The following is a 20,777-nucleotide window of genomic DNA, read 5'->3' as shown; positions in this document are numbered from 1 at the left end:
TTGTCTTTGAACGCAACTGAGGCTTTTCTATCAATTCTTACTTATTCCACAATCCAAATAAATGACTTGCTCTGTGTAATGTTTTCAGACAAGGAAGTAAGTGTAATAAAGTGGTAATAAACAGTATGTTTTATAACATATATCAAATATATGCCAGATAAGGATTCGGAAGCATTCAGTGACCGTAACAATGTCAGATATCTCGGTGTTGCAGGCTGTTCGGATATCAGAAAGCATACTTTATGAAACTCCGCCCTTGAGGCGCTTCGTTTCTGTCACGGAGACGTTTTAGGTCCGGGTGGAGGGTCACAGCAGGCGCCCACACGTGTTAACACTCGGAAAAACTCGACCTCCAAAAACCATAACTATCCATTAAAGTATCTGTAACTCTGATTGGTTTACATATGGGCGTAAATTCGACTACCAAACTAACTTCAACCAACCGGGGGAGGAAATCAATTTATGGATCTGGGAGAGCCGCACAAACTGGAAGTTGTAGTTTCTTTGAGTGTATTTATTGCCTAACCACTTTAGATAAACCGGAGTCATAACTTTGGGTCTTCTTTTCCTGCCGAAAACATGAAGCTGTAAGATTGTCCGTCGTTTACGTGACATTTTTGGGAAGCGCTGAATGTTCCTCCAGAGTGAATTACAGCGACTTTCACTTTAGCTCACAGTGATTCCACCGAACTCTATAGTTAAGAGTCAGGTTTATGCTCCATGAGTAGTTTGAAAAGACTTTGTGAATATGGGCGAGAAACCAGCGCTGGAAGACACTAAACTAGAAGAGGATCACATAAACTCGGAGAACCATGTCAAGCTGGAGGAGGAGGGCGACTCGCCGAAGCGCCCCGACGACCAGGGCGAGCAGGACGGTCCCGAATTGCTGCGACCGACCCGTCTGTACAAACGGCGCTGGATGATCGTGCTCCTTTTCAGCTCGTACTCCCTGTGCAACTCCTTCCAATGGATACAGTACGGCATCATCGGCAATGTTTTCATGAAGTTTTACAACGTGAGCGCCTTTACCATAGACTGGATGTCTATGATCTACATGCTCACATACATTCCTTTCATCTTCCCTGTGACCTGGCTGCTGGACAAGAAGGGGCTCCGTGTCATCGCTCTCGTGGCCACCGCGCTCAACTGCGCCGGGACGTGGGTCAAAGTGGCCAGCGTCAGACCCAACCTCTTCTCCGTCACCTTGCTGGGACAGTTCTGCTGCTCGTGCGCCCAGGTGTTCATCCTGGGAATGCCGTCTAAAATCGCGTCAGTGTGGTTCGGTTCAGAGGAGGTGTCCACCGTCTGCTCCATCGGGGTGTTCGGAAACCAGGTAGGCTGTCTTCTAGTCACTTGGGTGGGTCAAATTAACTCTTAATCTACCTGGTCTCTAATTTGGCTAATTAATAAAGTTTGGTGATCTGTGCGTCCAAGCCAGTGGTGGCTAAACAGTGAACAGACATGCAAGGAGGAACATTCATTCATCGTCTGTAACCACTTGTTCCTGTGAAGGGTCGCGGGGTCTGCTGGAGCCTATTCAGCTGTCATCGGGCGAGAGGCGGGGTACACCCTGGACAGGTCGCCAGTCTACCGCAGGGCCAACACAGACACACAGATAGACTGACAACCATTCACACTAACATTCACACCTATGGCCAATTTAGAATCAAGCATGTATTTGGACGGTGGGAGGAAGCCGGAGAACCCGGAGAGAAGACACAGGGAGAACATGCAGACTCCCCAGTCGGCCCATGGATTCGAACCCGAGACCTTCTCTCTGTGAGGCATCGGTGCTAACCTCCTCTCCACTGTGTCGCACTATAAGGAACGTACATTTAATTAAAATAACAACCACTATGTGGCTTAACTTAGGTTATGATGAGAGATGAAATAAAAATGTTATTGTTCATACCCGTAGCACCCAGACTCTTCTCTGTGTTTGAGGAAAGCCTTCTCTCTCTTATATATCTTATCAGGTGGCCATTGCTTTTATGCCTGGTGATAATAAAACAGATAAGACAGGTAAAACAAACAAAAAAAGTAATGCAGTAACTTTACAAAAAAGTTGTTGGAAAGAGGCAAATTAATAAAGGGTGCACATTTGTGGAAGAGTGGATTAATCCCTCATCAAGAAATTTTACAAAAGGACTAGGAAAAATGTAAGTTTTTCTTATTTATGCCATTGCGTGAGTGTTACTCTGAACATGGATGTCTTGCAGATGTGAACAGGTGTTGAAACTGCTATTCCACAGATTTTGGTACTAGAACCTAAAAAAAACAAACAATGCAATACTAAATAATTTTAGTATTTAGTAATTAATTTACAGGAGAAGTCATATGAAATATAAGTGTCTCAGACCTAATGCATTCAGGGGGGGAAAAAACCCAAAGGTAAATAAGTGAAGTCTGTTCAATAAAAGAAGTTTAAATCAAGAACTGTGGTGACATAAAAGCGTATATTGGCGTACATAATTCAAAGTCATAATTCCGAATGACACCGTTTTATGACCAGTTATCACATTATTAAACAGTATAGTTAAACATCTCACTGGAATCACTATGTGTTTTCTGTTTTTTCCTTCTAAACACCTCACTGAAATAGAAATTCTGCACACTACCATTCAAATTTTATGAAAATCTACTAATACGCAACAAAGCTGTCAGTGTGCTGCTGTTGTACTCCTGCCGGTCAGGCTAAATCAGCGGCCAGATAAGCAGACGAAACTGCAAAGCTCAGCAGCATACCACTGGTTGTATAAGCAAACAAGTATCACAGTTAACACTTGAAGTTTCTGGACAAGCAACACTTGAGTCACCTTAACATCGACTCCAAGTAAATGTCACCGAAAAGTCATCGTTTAGCAGTTTCAAGAAATAAGAACAAGATAGACTTTTTTTTAGACTCCCGGCGCAGATTTCAAATGGCAATCTTTGTGAGTTTAAAACTTCATTCATACTTGGGCCAATTTGTTCATTTTCTTCAAATCAGAAGCCCTTTTCTGTCACTTGCGTCAGAACCATGTGACAAACCTCAAACAAGCTGATTAGGCCTGAGTTTGGCTATGTTGCTGCTCATTTTATTACTTCCAAAGTGCCGGTTTATAAGCTCATGTTTATCATATTACAACTTCATATCTCATACTGCACATGGATTTATTGCAATGTGATATCTTTGCATTCACTCTGTCTTCCAAGTCTGAGATAGATACTTGCACAGGAAAAACAGAAACATTTTAATTTAATAAACAACTCCAGACGGAAAGATAAGAGGAATCCAGTGTTTTCAGTGCAGGGCTCTTTTGGGCATTAACACATTAACAAAGACATCGAAATATTAACTTTTCGCAGCACATTCAAATGAGTTATATTTTGCAAGAGAATGAGTTAAAGTTCAATCGTGAAATGTGTCTCTTTTTGTTTTCTGTGGTGACTGTTATTTGCACAGCTACCTAAAGAGGCAGTGCAAGTCAGAGTTGGTAGGAGTGGTTTAGGTAGAATTGGAAGATTTTCTACATTAACATCACATGATAGCCCTGAAGGTAACAAATAAGTGGACATGCAGTAGACGGGCTCAAGGGCACCACGTGCAAGGGACAGGGGACACTGTCAGGGTAACTCCAGCTGCACTCGCTCTCTGACATCCTTCTAGGACAAACAGTTTGGACACAGGACTGCGGGCTGTTAGGACTCTGAAATCTTCAGAGCTCTCACCTGACACGATTTCGAGGCCCTCATTAGGACCATTGAAATGCCACAACACAATACTCTGAAAGGCAGCTGTGCAAATTCTGAACTCGGTGGTGAAGAATGGCTGAGGTCCAAGGCTGCAAAGAATCCCGCGCCGGGCTTTGCTTCGCTGCAGTGGAGTCCAGGGCCTCTAGGCAGATCCATCTCTTCTGGGTCCAGATTAGACATCAATGCTTCTGTTAACCAGGCAGAGCTGTTGCCAGTGGCTGAGACAAAGCTTTACCATCGTCGCTGGTTCATGCTGTTTCTCTTCAGTGCCGTCTCAGCCAGCAACGCCTTCATGTGGCTCCAGTACGGCATTATTAGCAACATATTTATGCACTTCTACAACATTGACTCTCTGGCTATTGACTGGTTGTCCATGATCTACTTGCTCACTTACATTCCACTTATCCTCCCCGTCCTCTGGCTCCTGGACAACAGGGGCATCCGGGATGTTGTCCTCGTCGGGTCAGCTTTCAACTGCATTGGCGCTTGGATAAAAATTGGCAGTGCTGCTCCCACTCTGTTCTCAGTCACCTTTTTTGGCCAGTTTGTGTGCTCAGTAGCCACTGTTTTTGTCCTTGGCATTCCTTCTTACCTTGCCTCAGTGTGGTTTGGCGAGAAAGAGGTTTCCACTGCTTGTTCCATAGGAGTTCTAGGAAACCAGGTTTGTCTCAAATATCTGATGAATGGCATTTAATTGTTTTTCTGCCACAGCAGGCTCTGTACAGTGAGACATGAGCTGCTGGCAGCTGCCTGTAGATTGCACAGGGCTCAACTGAATTCCAGAGACATATAGGACTTCTGGTGTCTCGGTGTGAGAGACCGGAGAAAGCTGTGTTAACTGTTTGTTGAAACCTCCTCCTTACACTTGGTCTGTTTAGAGGATCTAATGTAAAGTCGTTCTTTCCCATTCCTAAAGTTTTGGGTGCAATAAGTTGACAAAGATGTTAATTTGGCAGCAATATTTTTTTTAAAAAAAGAAGAAAGAAATCGTTTTCTTTTGAGCAAAAACGTTGTTTTTATACATATCCAACAGTTCATTGTTAACAATAATAATAGATCATTTATTTTATAGTTAATATTTTACAACCAAGATGGGAAGTGGCTGTCTTCATATGCCCCCATTGTCTTTTAGAGGTCACATGAGTTTTAAAGTTGTACTACTTGCAATTAAAATAATGAATTACTAAAATGCACATGTCAAAATTAGGGCTGCAACAAACAATTATTTTTTTCAATAGATTAATTGAAAAACAGTTTTTTTCTTGAATTTGTGTTAATGGTATTCATTGTCTTCCAGCTGGGTATCGCCATCGGGTTCCTTGTGCCTCCTATCCTGGTGCCTAATGTGGACGACATGGATGAGCTGGCTCACCACATCAGCGTCATGTTCTACATAACAGCAGGAGTGGCTACTCTACTCTTCATCCTTGTAGTCTTTGGTAAGATGAATGAAGCACACAAAGGGTCATTCGGTCCACACAAATTCTTGTACCCGTGGTGTCTAACCAATTGGATTTTGGTTTTATGTGGCATTTCTAAAAACATCTCCTGACGCACAATGAATTTGGTTTGTGCTGCTTTTCATTTGGAGAACCGTCCTAATTTAAAGTCTGCCAATGATTCAGATTTCTAATCTAATTTCTCACTGCTTCGTGAAACACACAGGAAATGCCATTCACCTCCCTCATTTTGGAGCAAAGCCTCAAAACCTCCACAAATAAAACCGAAACTTACTGCATGGCTAGACACCATGAAGGCTAATATTTCTGCAGTTTCTACAGTTTCGGAATTTACATGCACTGTACATTTGCTGAATGGTGCTTTATTGTCAGAGAGTAGGGCTGGTGTAAATGAAAACTATTCAGGTACACTGAATATGAAACTCCCATTGGTCGCTGAGCAAAAAAACTGATGGAATCAACTGATTTTACTGTACCGCTCAACCAAGGATTTTTTGTGAATGGTTAAATATGCGAGTATTTTTCAGTGGTAACATCACCGTTGCTCAGAGACCAATGGGAGTTTCATATTCAGTGTACCTGAATAGTTTTCATTACACCAGCCCTACTCTCTGACAATAAAGCACCATTCAGCAAACAAAAAAAAATGCTGACCTACATGTTTGCACAAAACCTTCCCTGAAGGAGAGACTTAGATATGACTGTTGTAGTACAAGTCAGGACAAATGTCATGGCACACATGCACATGAGCATTTCTATGCAGAGATCAGTAAAGTTAATGTTAGTGATAGATACCTCAGAAATAGAGAACCTATGGCCACAAAAGGACAACGGTAGAAGGAAGTGGCCCAACATGACAGGATGTGAGCTGTTAGGAAAAATGCTTACTTGTAGTCTTCTTTATATCTGCATGCATCATGCATTTTGACTCTGTGTTTTTCCTACAATCCTCCTAAGAATTACCTCAGATAATACAGAAAATGGTAAACCATGTTGTGGGTGTTGGCTTCCTTTTCTATAGGGGACCCTTGCAGGCAAAGACAGACAGGACTGATGAAAACACTGTTGTCCTGTTGGGGCAGCGGAGGGAGGGCGTGGGGGCGCTCGCAAGCATTCTGCATTCCTAAACACAAAAGGATGCCTGTGAGGGCATTCCCTAGTAGTACCATGCACAACATTTAATACTGTTGGTGTAAGTTGACGTGTTCTCTATAGTCTCCTGTTGTTAATAAAGCACCCTGAATGATCACTTTAGCTAATTATCTGCTCATGTGGTCAGCTGCACGGTGTCTCTGGGCTCTGAGCTGTTTTTATTGTGTTTACCTTTATCATTGATTTTAGTGGTTTCAGACCTTTTCTTCTTGCTGAATAGTTAAACATTTCTGAACCATTTTTGCACATATATTTGCTTTGCTAAAGTAATTATCAGGGATTCACCCGTCCACATTAATACTGATGTTTAAAATTTGGCCAATAAGACATCCCTAGTACTTAGTAGAACATCGTGCAACGTTAGCTTAGGCCTCCCAGCCTTTACTTTGCTCACTAATTAACACGCTGTATAATCTGTTTTCTTACTTGGCCTAGAGACTGGAAACAAGTTAATTTTATAGGTGTTATGAGGTGTTTTTTTGTTGTTGTTGTTGTTGATTGTTTTGTTTTTTTAATGGTCAAGATAATGGTTAAACTAATTTTCTCCCAGCTGCATTTACCATACAGACATGGGAGTGGCAATGAAAGCTAATAGTCAAGTCTTTACTTGAACACACAGGTACTTTCACCCCTGAAGATATAAAACTGTGCAAAACTACTTCACAAAGAGTACCGATACTATACGGCGCAGATAGACCTTCAGTAGTGTGACTGATGGTACAGAGCAAGGCCTCTAGCTTATGCTGCTCCTGCTTACTCCTGCGAGATAAGTCACGCCAGTTGGCTGCAGTGTTTCATGATATGACACATGCATACACACAAACAGCTCACTCTCACACATATACAACATGCCATGTGTGAGGGTTGTCCTGCTGGCAGAGCCATCTGTAGCCCTGCAACAGGCATGTGAGTCAGCAGGGCAGACTAAGTCCCAGGATTGAGAGATTTGCATAAACAGTGTGCACAGAGAGAGAGAGAGAGAGGTGAGAGAAGAGAAGTGTGGCTGCTGCCTTTCTTTAAAAGAATCAAGTTCACCTTAGAGTCTGCAGGATCTGGCTGACTGAATATGGGGAATCACCGAGCTCTTAAAGAAAATTAGCATGCACGAAAAAAAGATATTTAAATAAAAGTTTGCATTTCCTCTTGTATGACAATGACCACAGATGCAGTAAAGTGTGACATTATTTACACCTCCACTGGCTGAATAGCTGTGTTAAAGAGTGAATAAATTTTGTAGGATTAGTGAGAACTGGTTACTGTACGGGGACCCTCAGGTCAGATTCACTCGTCCTGCTTTGACTCAGATAACACAGACTTAGACAAACTTTATTCATCCACAAGGGAAATTGCTTGGTCACAGTAGCTTAGTTGTACATAAAAAACACTCTTAAGAACCTCAGATAAAAGAAGATTAAATAAAATAGAAATAAGTAAAATAAAATCTAGTAAAATAAAATAAAAATAGTATAAGCACAAATGTACAAATTAGCATATTAGCACATGTACAAGAAATAGGTACGGAAGAATATATATATATACAGGATAAGGTGTAAGGTGCAATAGTGTCCACTAACATTAATAACATGGAGTTATCCGTTACAGAAAGGTGAGTTGTTGTAGAGCTGGACAGAGAATGGTATGAAAGTAGTCCTGTAGCGTTCAGTGTGGGAGTGGAGCTGGATCAGTCTGTTGTGCTTCCCAGGTCACATCACAGGCCTCAAGACCAGATATGGGCTGACACTCACTGGTGTAGTCCAGGGTATACGCAGGTATACGGAGTATACCTACTTATTTTTCACTCAGCATTGTGTATATCCACTTCTAAATTTTCATTGTTGGTTTTCAGTAAGTGTATAATCAACCCAGTTCATAAGAATTTCATACTAGACTCGACGAATAGGCTCGTTTGTTATTGTAAAGGTCTAAAAGTGTAACGTTAGCCAAGTTAGTTCACCTGACTGACTGAGCTACATGATCTAGTTTAAGTTTATAATAGCTAGGCTGGTAGTTGATTTTAAAGTAAGTTAAAGTACAAGAATGAAATAAAGTGGTTAAACTTTACGCTTAATCTGTGTCTCTCCTTTTGTTGCCATGGCTTACGAGCTGTCATGACAAAAGGCAAAACTGAGAGTATACCCACTTCTCCATTGACCACTACACCACTGCTGACACTCAACAGTACGTTCAAGAGTATCAATCATTACACAGTGGCGTTATGAGCGCGGTGTATGTGCTTGGACCTGTGCAGCGGTGGCTGAATGTGTTCTTACATAGTAAACAGACAGCTCATTTGCTACTCAACATACTTCTATGAATGCAGTGTGCAGCCCCGTCTGATTGCGTAAAGAGGGGAAACATAGGCATCAGGCTTAACATTATATACTAGATATACTACCTTCAAATGGAACTCATGAACTCCTGGTTACAGCATGGCACACAAAATGCTTGTTGTTCCAAGCAGTAAGTCTAGTGTAAGCTCTTGGCATCTAGAAACCACAAGGCTAGAGTCAGTTTAGCAAACTAATAACCACTAACTCAATGTAGGAAAAGAAATTGAAAGGATGAGGCCATTGGGAACATCAGGATCTTCATATCATAAAATTATTAGGAAAACTCTAAAACAACTAAATGACTCTATATTAACTTACTCTCCACCTCCACCATTTCTGAAAACATCACAAACGCATTGCAACTTGTAAATTCTTTATGAGGTCATGAACACAACAAGAGGGTGCCAGCCTTGTGGACTTTTCTCTTGAACACGGTAAACACATCCCTTCCTGGAGGCAAAAATTAACCGCAACTTCACTGGCGGGTGTGGTATTCAACTGAGAGGCAGTGTTTCTACTTCTTAAATACTCTTATTAGTACAAGATGAGCTTGTAAAAATAGAAGTTTCAACTGCACACACCATTGTACATTTAAATACATTTTTCACAGTAGACATTTTGATCAGAGGGAAAAGAACAGGAGAGACTTTAATAGGACCGACCCCTCACTACTGGCATCCTGAACATGTGTGCTTCCCCCGCTGTAGCTAGTCACAATGCCAGATGTGAAAAAATGTGTGTTGCATTCATGACTTTGCAAACCCGGTGTTTTAAGTTGTATTTTTCATAGTAGAGTTTGCCACTGTTGAATGTTTTTCATATCGACCTTTCCATCTCCCAGTTTTCCAGGAGCGTCCTAAACTACCTCCGACTCAGGCCCAGGCCGCAGCTCGCTGCATCCCACCAGAGCACTACTCCTACACATCCTCCATCAGAAGGCTGCTCCGCAACAGGCCCTTTATCCTCCTCATCATCACCTACGGTTAGTCACTATTGTCACTATTCTTTATGGTATAATGTTGTTATTAAGACACAAAACGGTTAGGGTTAAAACTTTTTGAAATGGTTGGATAGATGTTAAGCTGTATTTTAGGTTATATTTTAATTACTGCACCGTCTGTAGGGATTTTTTCATGAAGAAACAAGTGGGTGGGGAAATGGCTTTGGTTGATGTTTACTCTATCAGCATGAGTTCTCACTGTTTCTCTTAAATCAACCAGTGAAAGACATCTCCATGCAGCACATCAGTCAGTGATTCTCCTGGATAAATGTTATTTTTATCGTGAAAACCTCAAAATGATTTCCAAGAATGCCTCAACACGTTCCCTTGAAAGTGTAACCATCTGAATCTCATAACAGTGCACAGAAGTCATTAGACATTCAAATATTCATAGAGACAGAGATAGTGAGCGTGTCCCAGAGAGGGTCAAAGTTTGCCTATAGTCTGATAATGTTTAACACGTGTTTGATTAATGACATCTAACATTTAATGAAGAGAAGTCTGGGATTTGAATTAGTTTTATTTTACACTGGCTGATCCATTACTTGATCAATAGAAAAATAATTTTTCAAGCAAAAATAAAGACATGAATCTGAGACATTTTCCACTACTTCCTAACATTTGATACAATGTCAAGAAAAAAAATCGTCAGACTGACTGATAACGAAAACATAAGCTGTAGTCTTTTTTTTTTTTTTTTTTTGCTAAATTAGGGAATTCTGTTCAGCAGCTTGAGGAAATGTTTCAGCTTTGACCTTCCTCATGTCTGTCACCTCATGTGACGCAGTCATGTGACCAGTATTAGTGGTTTATTAGAGCCAGTGTCTCCGTGTCCTTCCACAAGTGAACTTTGGAGTAACCTCGGGTGATCTTACGACAACTCTGTTCCCTCTACCTAATCGTAACAGTCGCTGCACCTGTCTGTGTCAGTTTAACTGAGCTGCAGCTGCTGTTCCTTGGTGTCCAGTTAAAGTCCAGAAACATGTTCATTTAGGCAGTAATATAAAACACAAAAAAGGCTTATTAGTCATTTAGTCTTGTAGCATTTTTTAAATTTAATTAATGAACTTTAAACAAAACAATGCATGTGTTTTTATGTAGGTGAAGATTTATCTTCCTTGTTATGTTCCTGCTCACATGTCATAATGCAGTTAATGATCTTAGATCTATGCTTCTTTAAAAGTTTCCTGGAAGATTTTATTTGTCATGTGGTTTTTTGTTGGCACGCTTTGTTTGAAAAGATTTTCCAACACCCAGGTTTGAACGTGGGCTGTTTCTATGCTGTTGGAACGCTGCTGAACCGCATGATCATTTTGCACTACCCTGTAAGTCCTGAATACTCTGCTTCTACATGGACAACACACTGTACATTTTTACTGTTTTAAGCTCCTCAAGGAATGTCATACAGTTTAACATTTCAAGACATGAACCGTTGGTTAGCGTTTGAATTGGTAACTACTCTTTCCACTTTGTCATATTAGCAGCTTCAGCTGTACCTGTTACAATCCAGAAATAATGAAACATAAGGTCAACAAACTGGACTGTGGTAATAGATTCAACACAACTAAATCCAGCTTTCCTTCACTTTATTAGAAGTTTTTTTCACCATTAAAGGTCAAGCAATAAAACAACAGGGAATGGTTTTCTCTACAGAGGTATTACTACTGTAATTACAGGAAGAATGTCTGCTTAAGCTTTTAATTTAACAATACACTTTGCATTAATAGTGTGTGTGTCGCCTTAGTTCAAGTCTTTCGCTTTAAATGAAGTTTGCTCTCTCTGGAATTGCTCTGCCTTTCCCTGGTATGCAAGTACACCACGTCACCAACTCCTGCCCTGTCCTGTCCTGTCTTTCTTGACTTCTCAGGGAGAAGAGGTGAATGCTGGGAGGATTGGCCTTACCATTGTCATTGCAGGGATGGTTGGCTCCCTGATCTGTGGAGTTTGGTTGGACCGAACCAAAACCTACAAGTAAGGCAAATGTCAGGGGAAGAGCAGCAGTTTGTCTTCCAGAAGAGCAAGGGAATCAAAAGGACGCATAGAGAGGGAGATAAGGTTATAGTTGATGACTATTTTTTTCTTTTCATATCCAAGCAGCTACATAAGCTCTGTTCTTTCCTGTTTGTTGTCCTTTCCCTTGTGACTGTGCTGCAGGTCTTGTTTTGTGTTTGTGTTGTGGCTCTCAGGTCTCTGCATCTGTTGTGCCAGCTGCAGCATGCTCTCCTACAACAGTGACCTCTTTGACCTCCTGCCTCATGTGCTCTTGGGCTTTGTAATGACAGCAGTGTCCACCCAATCAACCCCTCCTTGTTGCACTTACTTGAGCTTTGTTCTGCAAATGGAGGAATGTTGAGGGCATACACACTGACACGCGATGTTCAGTATCATCTGACCTTGTCATTAATCCCAATATTTAAACTACACTCTTTCAGATTACAATTACAGCCTGACTGCAGATTTCTCTGTTTCTTTCCAGTCTATCTTTTAATTTAGATATTATTGCCGGCCCTGTTGGATTTCACTTCTTATGAATGGTGCTTATTATAGGTGGATGTTAAATCTGAAAGTAGATTTTTTTTCTATGGAGGACAGAAACTGCCAGAATTCTTTTTTGTTTTTTTATCAGTGCATGTTTACTGTATCATTTTCCATTATATTCCCACCTTATTTACATCCACAGTCTTTCTTTTTATATTTCTAACAGAAATGGCTGCCTCCATTCATCAGATCATTAGAGAGCAGAGGCTTGCCGCCTCAATAGTAGTCTCTTGCTTGTATCAACAGGCGAATAGTTGACCCAATAAGACACCCTATTTTCATAGCTTTATTCTTATTTGAAGATGTATGAAGTTGGGTAAATAAGTGCATTCTTAAGGGTCCTTGTGGAAGTCAACATTTTAGTTTACATTCACCTTTTCAAAATGTGGACTCTATTGGACCCCTAGAGGCCAAAAACTGCAAAAGACACCTTTAATTTTAACTGTGGTCTGCAACATTACCTCCAGAGTTAAGAGAGAGTTAATCCACAACAACTGAAAATGTAGCAGTTTATGATTATGATCAGTGATTTCCTGTGTGTTTGTTCCAGGCAGACGACCCTCGCAGTCTACTTAATGTCTCTGGTGGGGATGATTGTCTACGCTGCAACACTAAGCCTGGGCCACCTCTGGGTGGTCTTCATCACAGCTGGAGTGCTTGGGTAGGCTTTTATGCATGCCTTCTTTTTTATAGTGAACCCATCTGACTTGGTGAAATCAAATTGTTCACTCATGTGATGTTCATATGATACCGTATTCAAAGCACATTTAAATCTTTAAATCTTGAAACCACATGTTTTTAAAAGTGCATTACCCTCTTTCAAGATGAATTCTGCCCTTAGCAAACAGGCAGGAGTGGGCTAAGTAATGTCAGATTTTAAGCCTTAACTATTTCCACATTCCTTGAACTGAGGCATTTTTATTCAAATGTGGAAACCCAGAGAACTCTTTGTTTGGGTCATACTGCCCTCATTTGTCAAATTCTGTTATGTTAATTATTCCAAGTGTAACATCTCTGATGACATTTGAAACAATAATTTACAACCTTGTGTCTGTCCATACCGTTAAGCATTTGCACATAAATCCGCCAACAAGGTAAAGATTTGCCTTTGCACACACTGACCCAGAATTCAGAACTATTCCAGACATTTAGAGCAAAGGTATTGCCAACTCCTGAAAGTCAGCTCTATGGATAGAGGACACAAATGTGCAGACTCGTGTTAGTTAATGTCATTTGACTTAACTTAATTGATTCCATTTGGAAAATCCACAGCATCTGCCAAGGGAGTCTGTTACATGCTGAACGTTCAATGCAAACAAAAACAGAACAATGAAAATGATTTGTGCACACCACATAAAAAAATAACAAAAAACTAAAACAAGCCTGTGAAATGTTAAAATAGTTTTTTAAAGTTTTTTTTGTGGCGACTTCTCTGATTGTCTGGAATTCAAACTAGATTTTACGGCTAGCAATACTTCTACATCCAGTTTAAATGTCTAGCATGTCTGTTTTGAAATCATAGTTGCACAGATCTTCAAGACCGGGCTGCTTTTTCTCTGTGAAGGCACACCTATATAATATGTCATACACATTCTATATAATAATATGTCAACACTGTCACATTCATGTGACAGTGTTTTTATTGCTTTTATTGCTAATTGCTAGTCTTTTTTCCAGTGTGTGGTATAGGACCACTGTAAAGTATTTTGCTTTCTTAAATAACCTCAGGATGGACAGTGTCACATCTGCTTCTCTGTGTTCTCGTTATCAAAGCAGCATTATAGACAGAAGAAAATAAATGTGTCTGGAAAAGAGACATTTACAGTATGTGCTGACTCAGGCTGATGCGTTTTGCTACTGCTACCATGACAGGACCTTTTGATTGAGTTTCACTTGTTGTCACATCAGGGGAAGGATGGCATCCTTCTATTGTATGAGAAAGATCTCTGATGCTATTGCATTGCTTTGAAACCCTGCTGTTCCTGCATAGTTTCCTGACAGCTTACTGTCATAAAACTGCACACAAGGCAGTGAGTCTTGAATTACCAGAATGCTAGTTGCACTTAGTAAGGTGCAAAGTTTTATTATGATGACGGACACGCTAATAATTGTGTCAAATTCCAGGCTGTAATAGAGCCAAGAGAAATAAATGTCATAAAATTAAACTGTATAACACTTGTGTAATCTGGCCACACAGGTTCTTCATGACGGGCTACCTGCCACTTGGCTTTGAATTTGCTGTCGAGTTGACGTACCCAGAGTCAGAGGGAACCTCCTCGGGACTCCTCAACTGTTCAGCACAGGTACAACTCAGTGCAATCGGTCCTGAGTCAACAGAGCTCTGCAAAAATAACCCAGAACAACAGACTGGGTAGCGTGAAAACTGCCCTCCTTGTACAGAAAAAGTGAGTCATTCACTGTCTTTCTCCAGAATTGCTGACTCACCATCACTGCAGGTTTCCAGGGAGGCCTGGAGATAAATATACGTACAGATGCACCTCAGTTATTCCTTGCATACCTTAACCCTTTATAGGGTACTTGGATATGTAGAAAATCAAGGTCAATGAATTTATCATATATGGTTCCTTGCTCTTAAGTGGTAAACAAATGTAAACATGTATTTTAAACCATTAGAACATAAGTGCTGCTGATTCGGGCACTGGTCAACATACACATAATCACACTAGATACATTAGGCCACTTCTTTGTGTTACCTAATGAAGCAGTTATGCTCAGCACTCATGCACAGGTGGACCTTGCAGACTGCATTTGAGCTGAGAATGTTGCCTTGGTATTCACTGAGTGGGTGAAAACCACACGCTTCTCAACCTCACTGAGAGGGACGCAATTTAAAATGTGTCTGGAAGTTATCAAATATGCGTTAACCGTTTTGGATATTTAGATTTTGCGTGCATATCTGTGTGTGTGCAAACAGCTGCTTTATTCCTGAACTCTGCACATGCAGGTGTTTGGCATTATATTCACCATCTGCCAAGGGAAGATCATCGACCACTACGGCACACTGGCAGGAAACATATTCTTGTGCGTCTTTCTTCTAATAGGCACAATAATGACAGGTAAGATCTTTCTATGTGCAAAGAAAAACATATAATAGAGTCATAACAAGCTATTGATTTTAACTCACACATGCTGAGATGTGTGAGAACCGCCTCTGTTTCTGTTGTGAGTTTACTAATGTTCCTGTGGGAGAAATGTTAAATTCCAAGAACGCAGAAGTTACTGTGTAATTTGAAGGACTAATTCAGGGTTGAATGTTATGAAACTAAATATTTCACTGTGACAAATTAGTTTGTATTTTATACGTAAGAAAGCATTTCCTGACAGGGAGGCTTGGAGCAGCTCAGGGCTTAGAGTTTGTACAAGTTTTCCTTAAAAGGGAAACGGCAGGTAAGGTTTTTCATGAGGAAAAACACAAGGCAGATGTCTGTAGAAAAACTGTTTAGAAAGAGGACCCATAAACATTTTGATGACCGTTAACTGAGTAATGGAAACACTTGCAGCATCCAGAAGGTACATACGGTTAATACAGCTGCTGCACAGCTCCAACACACTTATGTGTTTTCAAGTTGAGGCTTCATGCCTCAGTCAGTACAAAGCCACTCAGGTCATTTTGCACGGCCCATTGAGGGGTTCATGAGCAATGTGTAACTTTTTAAAAATGAATTAGCCACTCAAGCGGTAAACTTTGTGCACACTAGAAAAACGCTCCACATTGAGACTTTTGTGCCCACAAAGGTCAGCAAACTGACTCACTGTCTTTTGTAACTTACTCAGAAGTTCGACATATGAGTGGACGTTTGTGATAAACCTCCCACTCTTACATGATTTGGACAATATTATCTTTTAAAGCTGCTTAAAGGTGTCAGAGTGCATGCACAGTATCAGCTGCGTGTATTTAGTTACAAAGGTTATAATTTGTTGTGAAACATTCTCCTTCTGGGGAAGTTAATTATTAGGTTGAAATCAAGCTGTTTATATAATTGTGCACATTAGTGAAACTGTTTGGAAATACACTATTGCCAGAAGTATTCGCTCATCTGCCTTTACACACATATGAACTTAAGTGACATCCCATTCTTAATTCATGGGGTTTAATATGGCGTCAGCCCACCCTTTGTAGCTATAAGAGCTTCAACTCTTCTGGGAAGGCTTTCCACAAGGTTTAGGAGTGTGTTTATGGGAATTTTTGACCATTCTTCCAGAAGCGCATTTGTGAGGTGTTGGACAAGAAGGCCTAGCCCACAGTCTTCTGTGCAGGCCAGTCAAGTTCTTCCTCACCAAACTCGCTCATCCATGTCTTTATGGACCTTGCTTTGTCCACTGCTGTGCAGTCATGTTGGAACATGTAAGGGCCATCCCCAAACTGTTCCCACAAAGTTGGGAGCATGTAATTGTCCAAAAAGTTCCTTTCACTGGAACTAACGGGCCAAGCCCAGCTCCTGAAAAACAGCCCCACACCTTAATCCCCCCTCCACCAAACTTCACACTTGGCACAATTCTGACATTCTGTCATAAATGTTTGTAGAAGCAGTCTGCATGCCTAGGTGCTTGATTTTATACACCTGTGGACATGGAAGTGATTGGAACACCTGAATTCAATTATTTGGAAGGGTGAATGAATACTTTTGGCAATATAGTGTATTTAATAATGCGTCTAGTAGTTGGTTAAGAGTTGGTTGTGTCTGTGCAAAGGAGACGCCTAGTGGATAGCCGCTATTATTACACCATATTTTTTCAATCCTTTTCTAAATTTGTAGCCTGCATGTAGATTTTTTTATTTTTTATTTTTTATTTTCACAGCAGTATTTCTAGTCTTCTCTTTAATTGTTATATATGTATCATTATCTCATCTTTATATGTTCTGCGTCTGTATTTTCCTGCAGGTTTAATCAAGTCTGATCTACGGAGACAAAGTGCAAACCTGTTGGCCAAAGAAGCTGTAAGTTTTGAAGTCCAGGGTGTGATGTTTGCAGTGGTGGTGGTAGAATAAAGTGAAATAAACAGTTTTCCTTGGAAGACATTCTGACGTGTCACAGCAAGAAAAACACAGATGCAAATACTCTAAATAATAAATCCATTTTTAGATATTAGCATCATAAAATTAACAACTAGTGATACTCGTATACTGTCAGTATATTAGATCAAGTGCAGCATCGTGCTGAACCCTTTACTCTGAACAGAACAGAGCTGTTGCCGTGAAGTTGTCAGCAGTACCTATAGTTTTTTCTACTGTGACAAATCAAAACGTCTGCAGTGAAAAAGACGCATGCATTACTAGTTTGCTTGTCATAAATTTGCATAGAAGGCATGCGGACAAAGTCCCATGAGCATCCCGTGGTGCTCCACTAACAACTTCATGTGTGCTCCTCATTGTGCCTAATTCTGCTGTTTCAGGCAGCCTGCATGTCTGTGCATTAAGACACTGCTGAATATGTGTGAACTCATGCATGTTTAACACAGAGTGGATGATGCGCTTCAAGAAATATTAACGTGGTTTCGCATGAAGTGATTCCATAAGCTAGCCGCTGAAGGATTTAGATCATTTAGGATGCGTGTATATTAATAAAATGTATTTACTAACATATGTACTGCAAATCTCAAAAATTCACTGATGAGATAAAATTAGATTAGATTAGATTTGTTTGTTTGATTTTTCTCTGTTCCCATTCTGTCGTAATACTGTTCTCTCTATTTCTGGGTGGGTCTCCAATCTCTGCGGTGAAGTTATGAATGATTGACAGTCATATTCCTCACATTTAATACTAGTATATTTATAAATTCCTCAATTTATTGTCCTAGTCACTTAAGGTAAAGTTAGACAGTTAGATGAGACAATTAAAAACCGCTGTCATATCTGCTGGTTTGACTTCTGGAATTAAATCAAATAAAAATGTTGAACATCCAAATGACTTTTAGGGAATAACTTAAGTGACTTGATTATCCAAAAGTGGAAACTCCGTTTAAAACTTCACCCCAGACTGGATCCCCACGCCACTTCACTTCACTGTAAAATGGATGAATGAGAAGTGATCAGTAGCTGTTGTTTTAGGCGGAGAGGCAGATGTCGGGACAAGACTATGGAGCCACAGCACTAATCTCCCAGCAGCAGACTCCTTCTTCTCAAGCCTGATCAATAAACCTTTCTTCTTCACAAAAATATAAGAAAAAAAAAACAAAAAAAACCACTCTCCTCAAATCTTAGCTCACCATACAGATGCACAAAGGTAGGAGCACAAGAACAATCACCACACACTGTCTGTGATCGTGCACATGCTTTCACCCTTCACTGTTAAACCCACGTCTCTCTTTGTTTCTGCATATCCGTGAATAATGATTTTTATAGGCTGTTTAGATTCTGATGTGTCCTGCCCCTCTCTCTATATATATATCTTTGACAATAACCATATAATAATGAAAAGAGACTCCTGGATTGCTGTGGATTACAGTGAATGTTTTCAAGGTGTGGATAACTCTAGATATCCTATAAAATATAAGTTTAGAGGTGTTTTTTTTTTGGCTGCCTCATATAGGGAACACGCTTTCAGTGATGTTAGAGTCAGAGGTCTGTGAGGGCCAGTTCACAAGCTTCATGCTGATGCTTGAATCCTCTTCTCACTTCCACTTTTTTGACAAACCGCTTGGCAGTTGCATGATTTGCATTCTGATATTTAATGGAATCCATCTATGTAATTATTATTATTATTATTTTTTGTTTCACTGGCATTCACACAAGCGTATGCGTAGCAGCTAGAAGGCTGATCTTATATCGCTAAATGCTAAACCTGTTTTTTCTCCAAAAAACCTAAAAGGCACTCTTACCCCGGATGTGCATGTTTGTCATGATATACAGGGGAACGGAGCAGCACCATTGCTTGTCATTCAAACCGTCCTGCAGTTTCTTTGCAGCCATGCGTGGAGTTTTCTTTGCCTTTCTGCACCATTTCTGCACCAAACTTAACGTTTTCTTCATCTTCCACAGTTCCCCATAACAGCAATATCTTAAAAACATTTCAGACATTGGAAAGCAAGTGCAAGATGGAAGATTTCTGATTTCTTATAATATTATATCTTACTATATTTGTCATTTAGCTGCTTGAATCTTACCACAGGGCTTGAAGAGTCTGAAGCTTTACTGAGCTCTGGAAAAATTCTTGACCTGTCTCAAAGTCCAATAAGAGCTGATAACCAGCAAGTTTGCACATGCCACATTTACTGTTATTTTTCTATTTTAAAGTTTGGCAAGTAAAGAGTAAAGAAAAAGTTAATCTTACTGCTATATTCAGAGGTGCCACAGGTTTTGTCTGTGTAAATCTGTTCAATTAATCTGCTTCTCTTGATATACAGGGAACTTCTGACTGCCAGAGTGGAGACCTGGATGCTCCTCCTATCATCAAAGAAGCCAAGTTTTAGAAGTTTTTAGATGTACAATGTTGTATAATTGTAGAGACACATAAAATTCACTGATCAGACATATCATTTTTTTAATATTTAAGTGTAAGTTAAATGCTCGCACTAAATCTGTGCCTCGACAATTTTATCTGTTGTCAGAATGCGCAGTCAATTATGTCTCGTACTGTATATACAGATGACCCGATGAATTGACTCAGATTTTGTCGTTGTATAAATAGTGCTCTGTGTAAAGCGTCCGTGGTGTTGTGATTTATTTTGATGAAAGACTGTAAAAGGCTTTCTAATCTATGGCAGTTCTCAGTAAGGGAAGAACTGGCAAAATACTAGCTGTGTAGATGCATTTGTAACAACATCAGTGTTTACTTATTTAAAATAAAATAAAACCTTTTATTTATAAAGTTCCCGTTCTTCGTTTTGTATCATGCTTCGCTAGAACACTCATACTGAAGCTAGCAAGCAAACATAACTCATACCCAGATGAATGTGCAATACATTAAATAAGCATCTGGACGTAAAGAGTGAGGCTAAGTATTTCAGCACTTAGACTCCAATGAGTCCCAAAGGAGGGTAGGAGATACGGAAAGGACCCCCTGAGACTTTGGTTCAGAGTTCCTAAACACCTAGAAGGTGTGGGGAGGAGGAGGGCTAAATCCTCCTGAACCCTAGAGTGTAATGAAAATATATCTGAGCAGCTACAGGGTTTTTTCTTTCATTTTCTCTAACCACTACACCACTGTGCTGCTACAGGGCTTGTAAGATTTTGTCTCACAATAAAAGTAAACGCTAAAAATCAGACAATACTCCTAAATGAAGATGGAACACTGCAACATTATTAGCCACATGCTAATAAAGTGAAGCGGAATCCCAAAAAAGAATACATCGCTGAAAGGAGGAGTGCCATCAAGAGACATGATGTATCATGACCTGTTGCAAGACATTTCAATGAAAACATTGTCATATCTCATTTTTATTTTTTACTGGCATAGAAATTAAGCACAGCCAATGAGGCGGTAAATTCAGTTTTATCAGGAAAAGGAGAAAAAGCATTTTGGATTTTCTCTTTTAAAAGTTTATTCCCAGGAGGCATGAATGAGGACTTTTTTCAGTGAATGAGTTTAGAGATTGTACTGT

General features: G+C 40.1%; 2 protein-coding genes across 3 annotated transcripts; both read left to right on the top strand.

Annotated features, from left to right (window-relative positions):
* The first annotated feature begins 194 nt into the window (after positions 1 to 194).
* LOC311499697 (choline/ethanolamine transporter flvcr2b-like) lies at positions 195 to 20,432 on the top strand. 2 transcript variants are annotated; one of them, XR_014699459.1, is made up of 11 exons: positions 195 to 1,333; positions 5,033 to 5,174; positions 9,519 to 9,659; positions 10,935 to 11,002; positions 11,545 to 11,648; positions 12,766 to 12,876; positions 14,413 to 14,518; positions 15,181 to 15,292; positions 17,120 to 17,175; positions 18,286 to 18,460; positions 19,581 to 20,432. XR_014699459.1 is itself a non-coding variant. In XM_084560790.1 (10 exons), exons 1-10 carry the CDS (start codon positions 749 to 751, stop codon positions 19,644 to 19,646), a joined length of 1,491 nt encoding a protein of 496 aa, XP_084416916.1. In that variant the 5' UTR covers positions 195 to 748; the 3' UTR covers positions 19,647 to 20,432. The 2 variants fall into 2 exon arrangements, 1 of the variants encoding a protein (XP_084416916.1); XM_084560790.1 differs by lacking the exon at positions 18,286 to 18,460.
* LOC311499698 (choline/ethanolamine transporter flvcr2b-like) lies at positions 3,603 to 4,763 on the top strand. Its single transcript, XM_084560791.1, has one exon. The coding sequence runs from the start codon at positions 3,749 to 3,751 to the stop codon at positions 4,427 to 4,429; it is 681 nt and encodes a 226-aa protein (XP_084416917.1). The 5' UTR covers positions 3,603 to 3,748; the 3' UTR covers positions 4,430 to 4,763.
* Positions 20,433 to 20,777: the final 345 nt, after the last annotated feature.

The sequence above is a fragment of the Chelon labrosus genome (genome assembly GCF_963514085.1).
Source record: "Chelon labrosus genome assembly, chromosome: 14".
Taxonomy (NCBI): domain Eukaryota; kingdom Metazoa; phylum Chordata; class Actinopteri; order Mugiliformes; family Mugilidae; genus Chelon; species Chelon labrosus.
The sequence above is the reverse complement of the archived record's forward strand: the minus strand, read 5'-3'. Positions and strand labels throughout refer to the sequence as shown.

Bases quoted from the DNA above. Each gene is read 5' to 3' on its own strand.
- LOC311499697 (XM_084560790.1), top strand. From the start codon at position 749: ATGGGCGAGAAACCAGCGCTGGAAGACACTAAACTAGAAGAGGATCAC. The intron at 1,334-5,032 runs GTAGGCTGTCTT...ATTGTCTTCCAG, and splicing joins TCGGGGTGTTCGGAAACCAG to CTGGGTATCGCCATCGGGTT. The intron at 9,660-10,934 runs GTTAGTCACTAT...TCCAACACCCAG, and splicing joins CCTCCTCATCATCACCTACG to GTTTGAACGTGGGCTGTTTC.
- LOC311499698 (XM_084560791.1), top strand. From the start codon at position 3,749: ATGCCACAACACAATACTCTGAAAGGCAGCTGTGCAAATTCTGAACTC.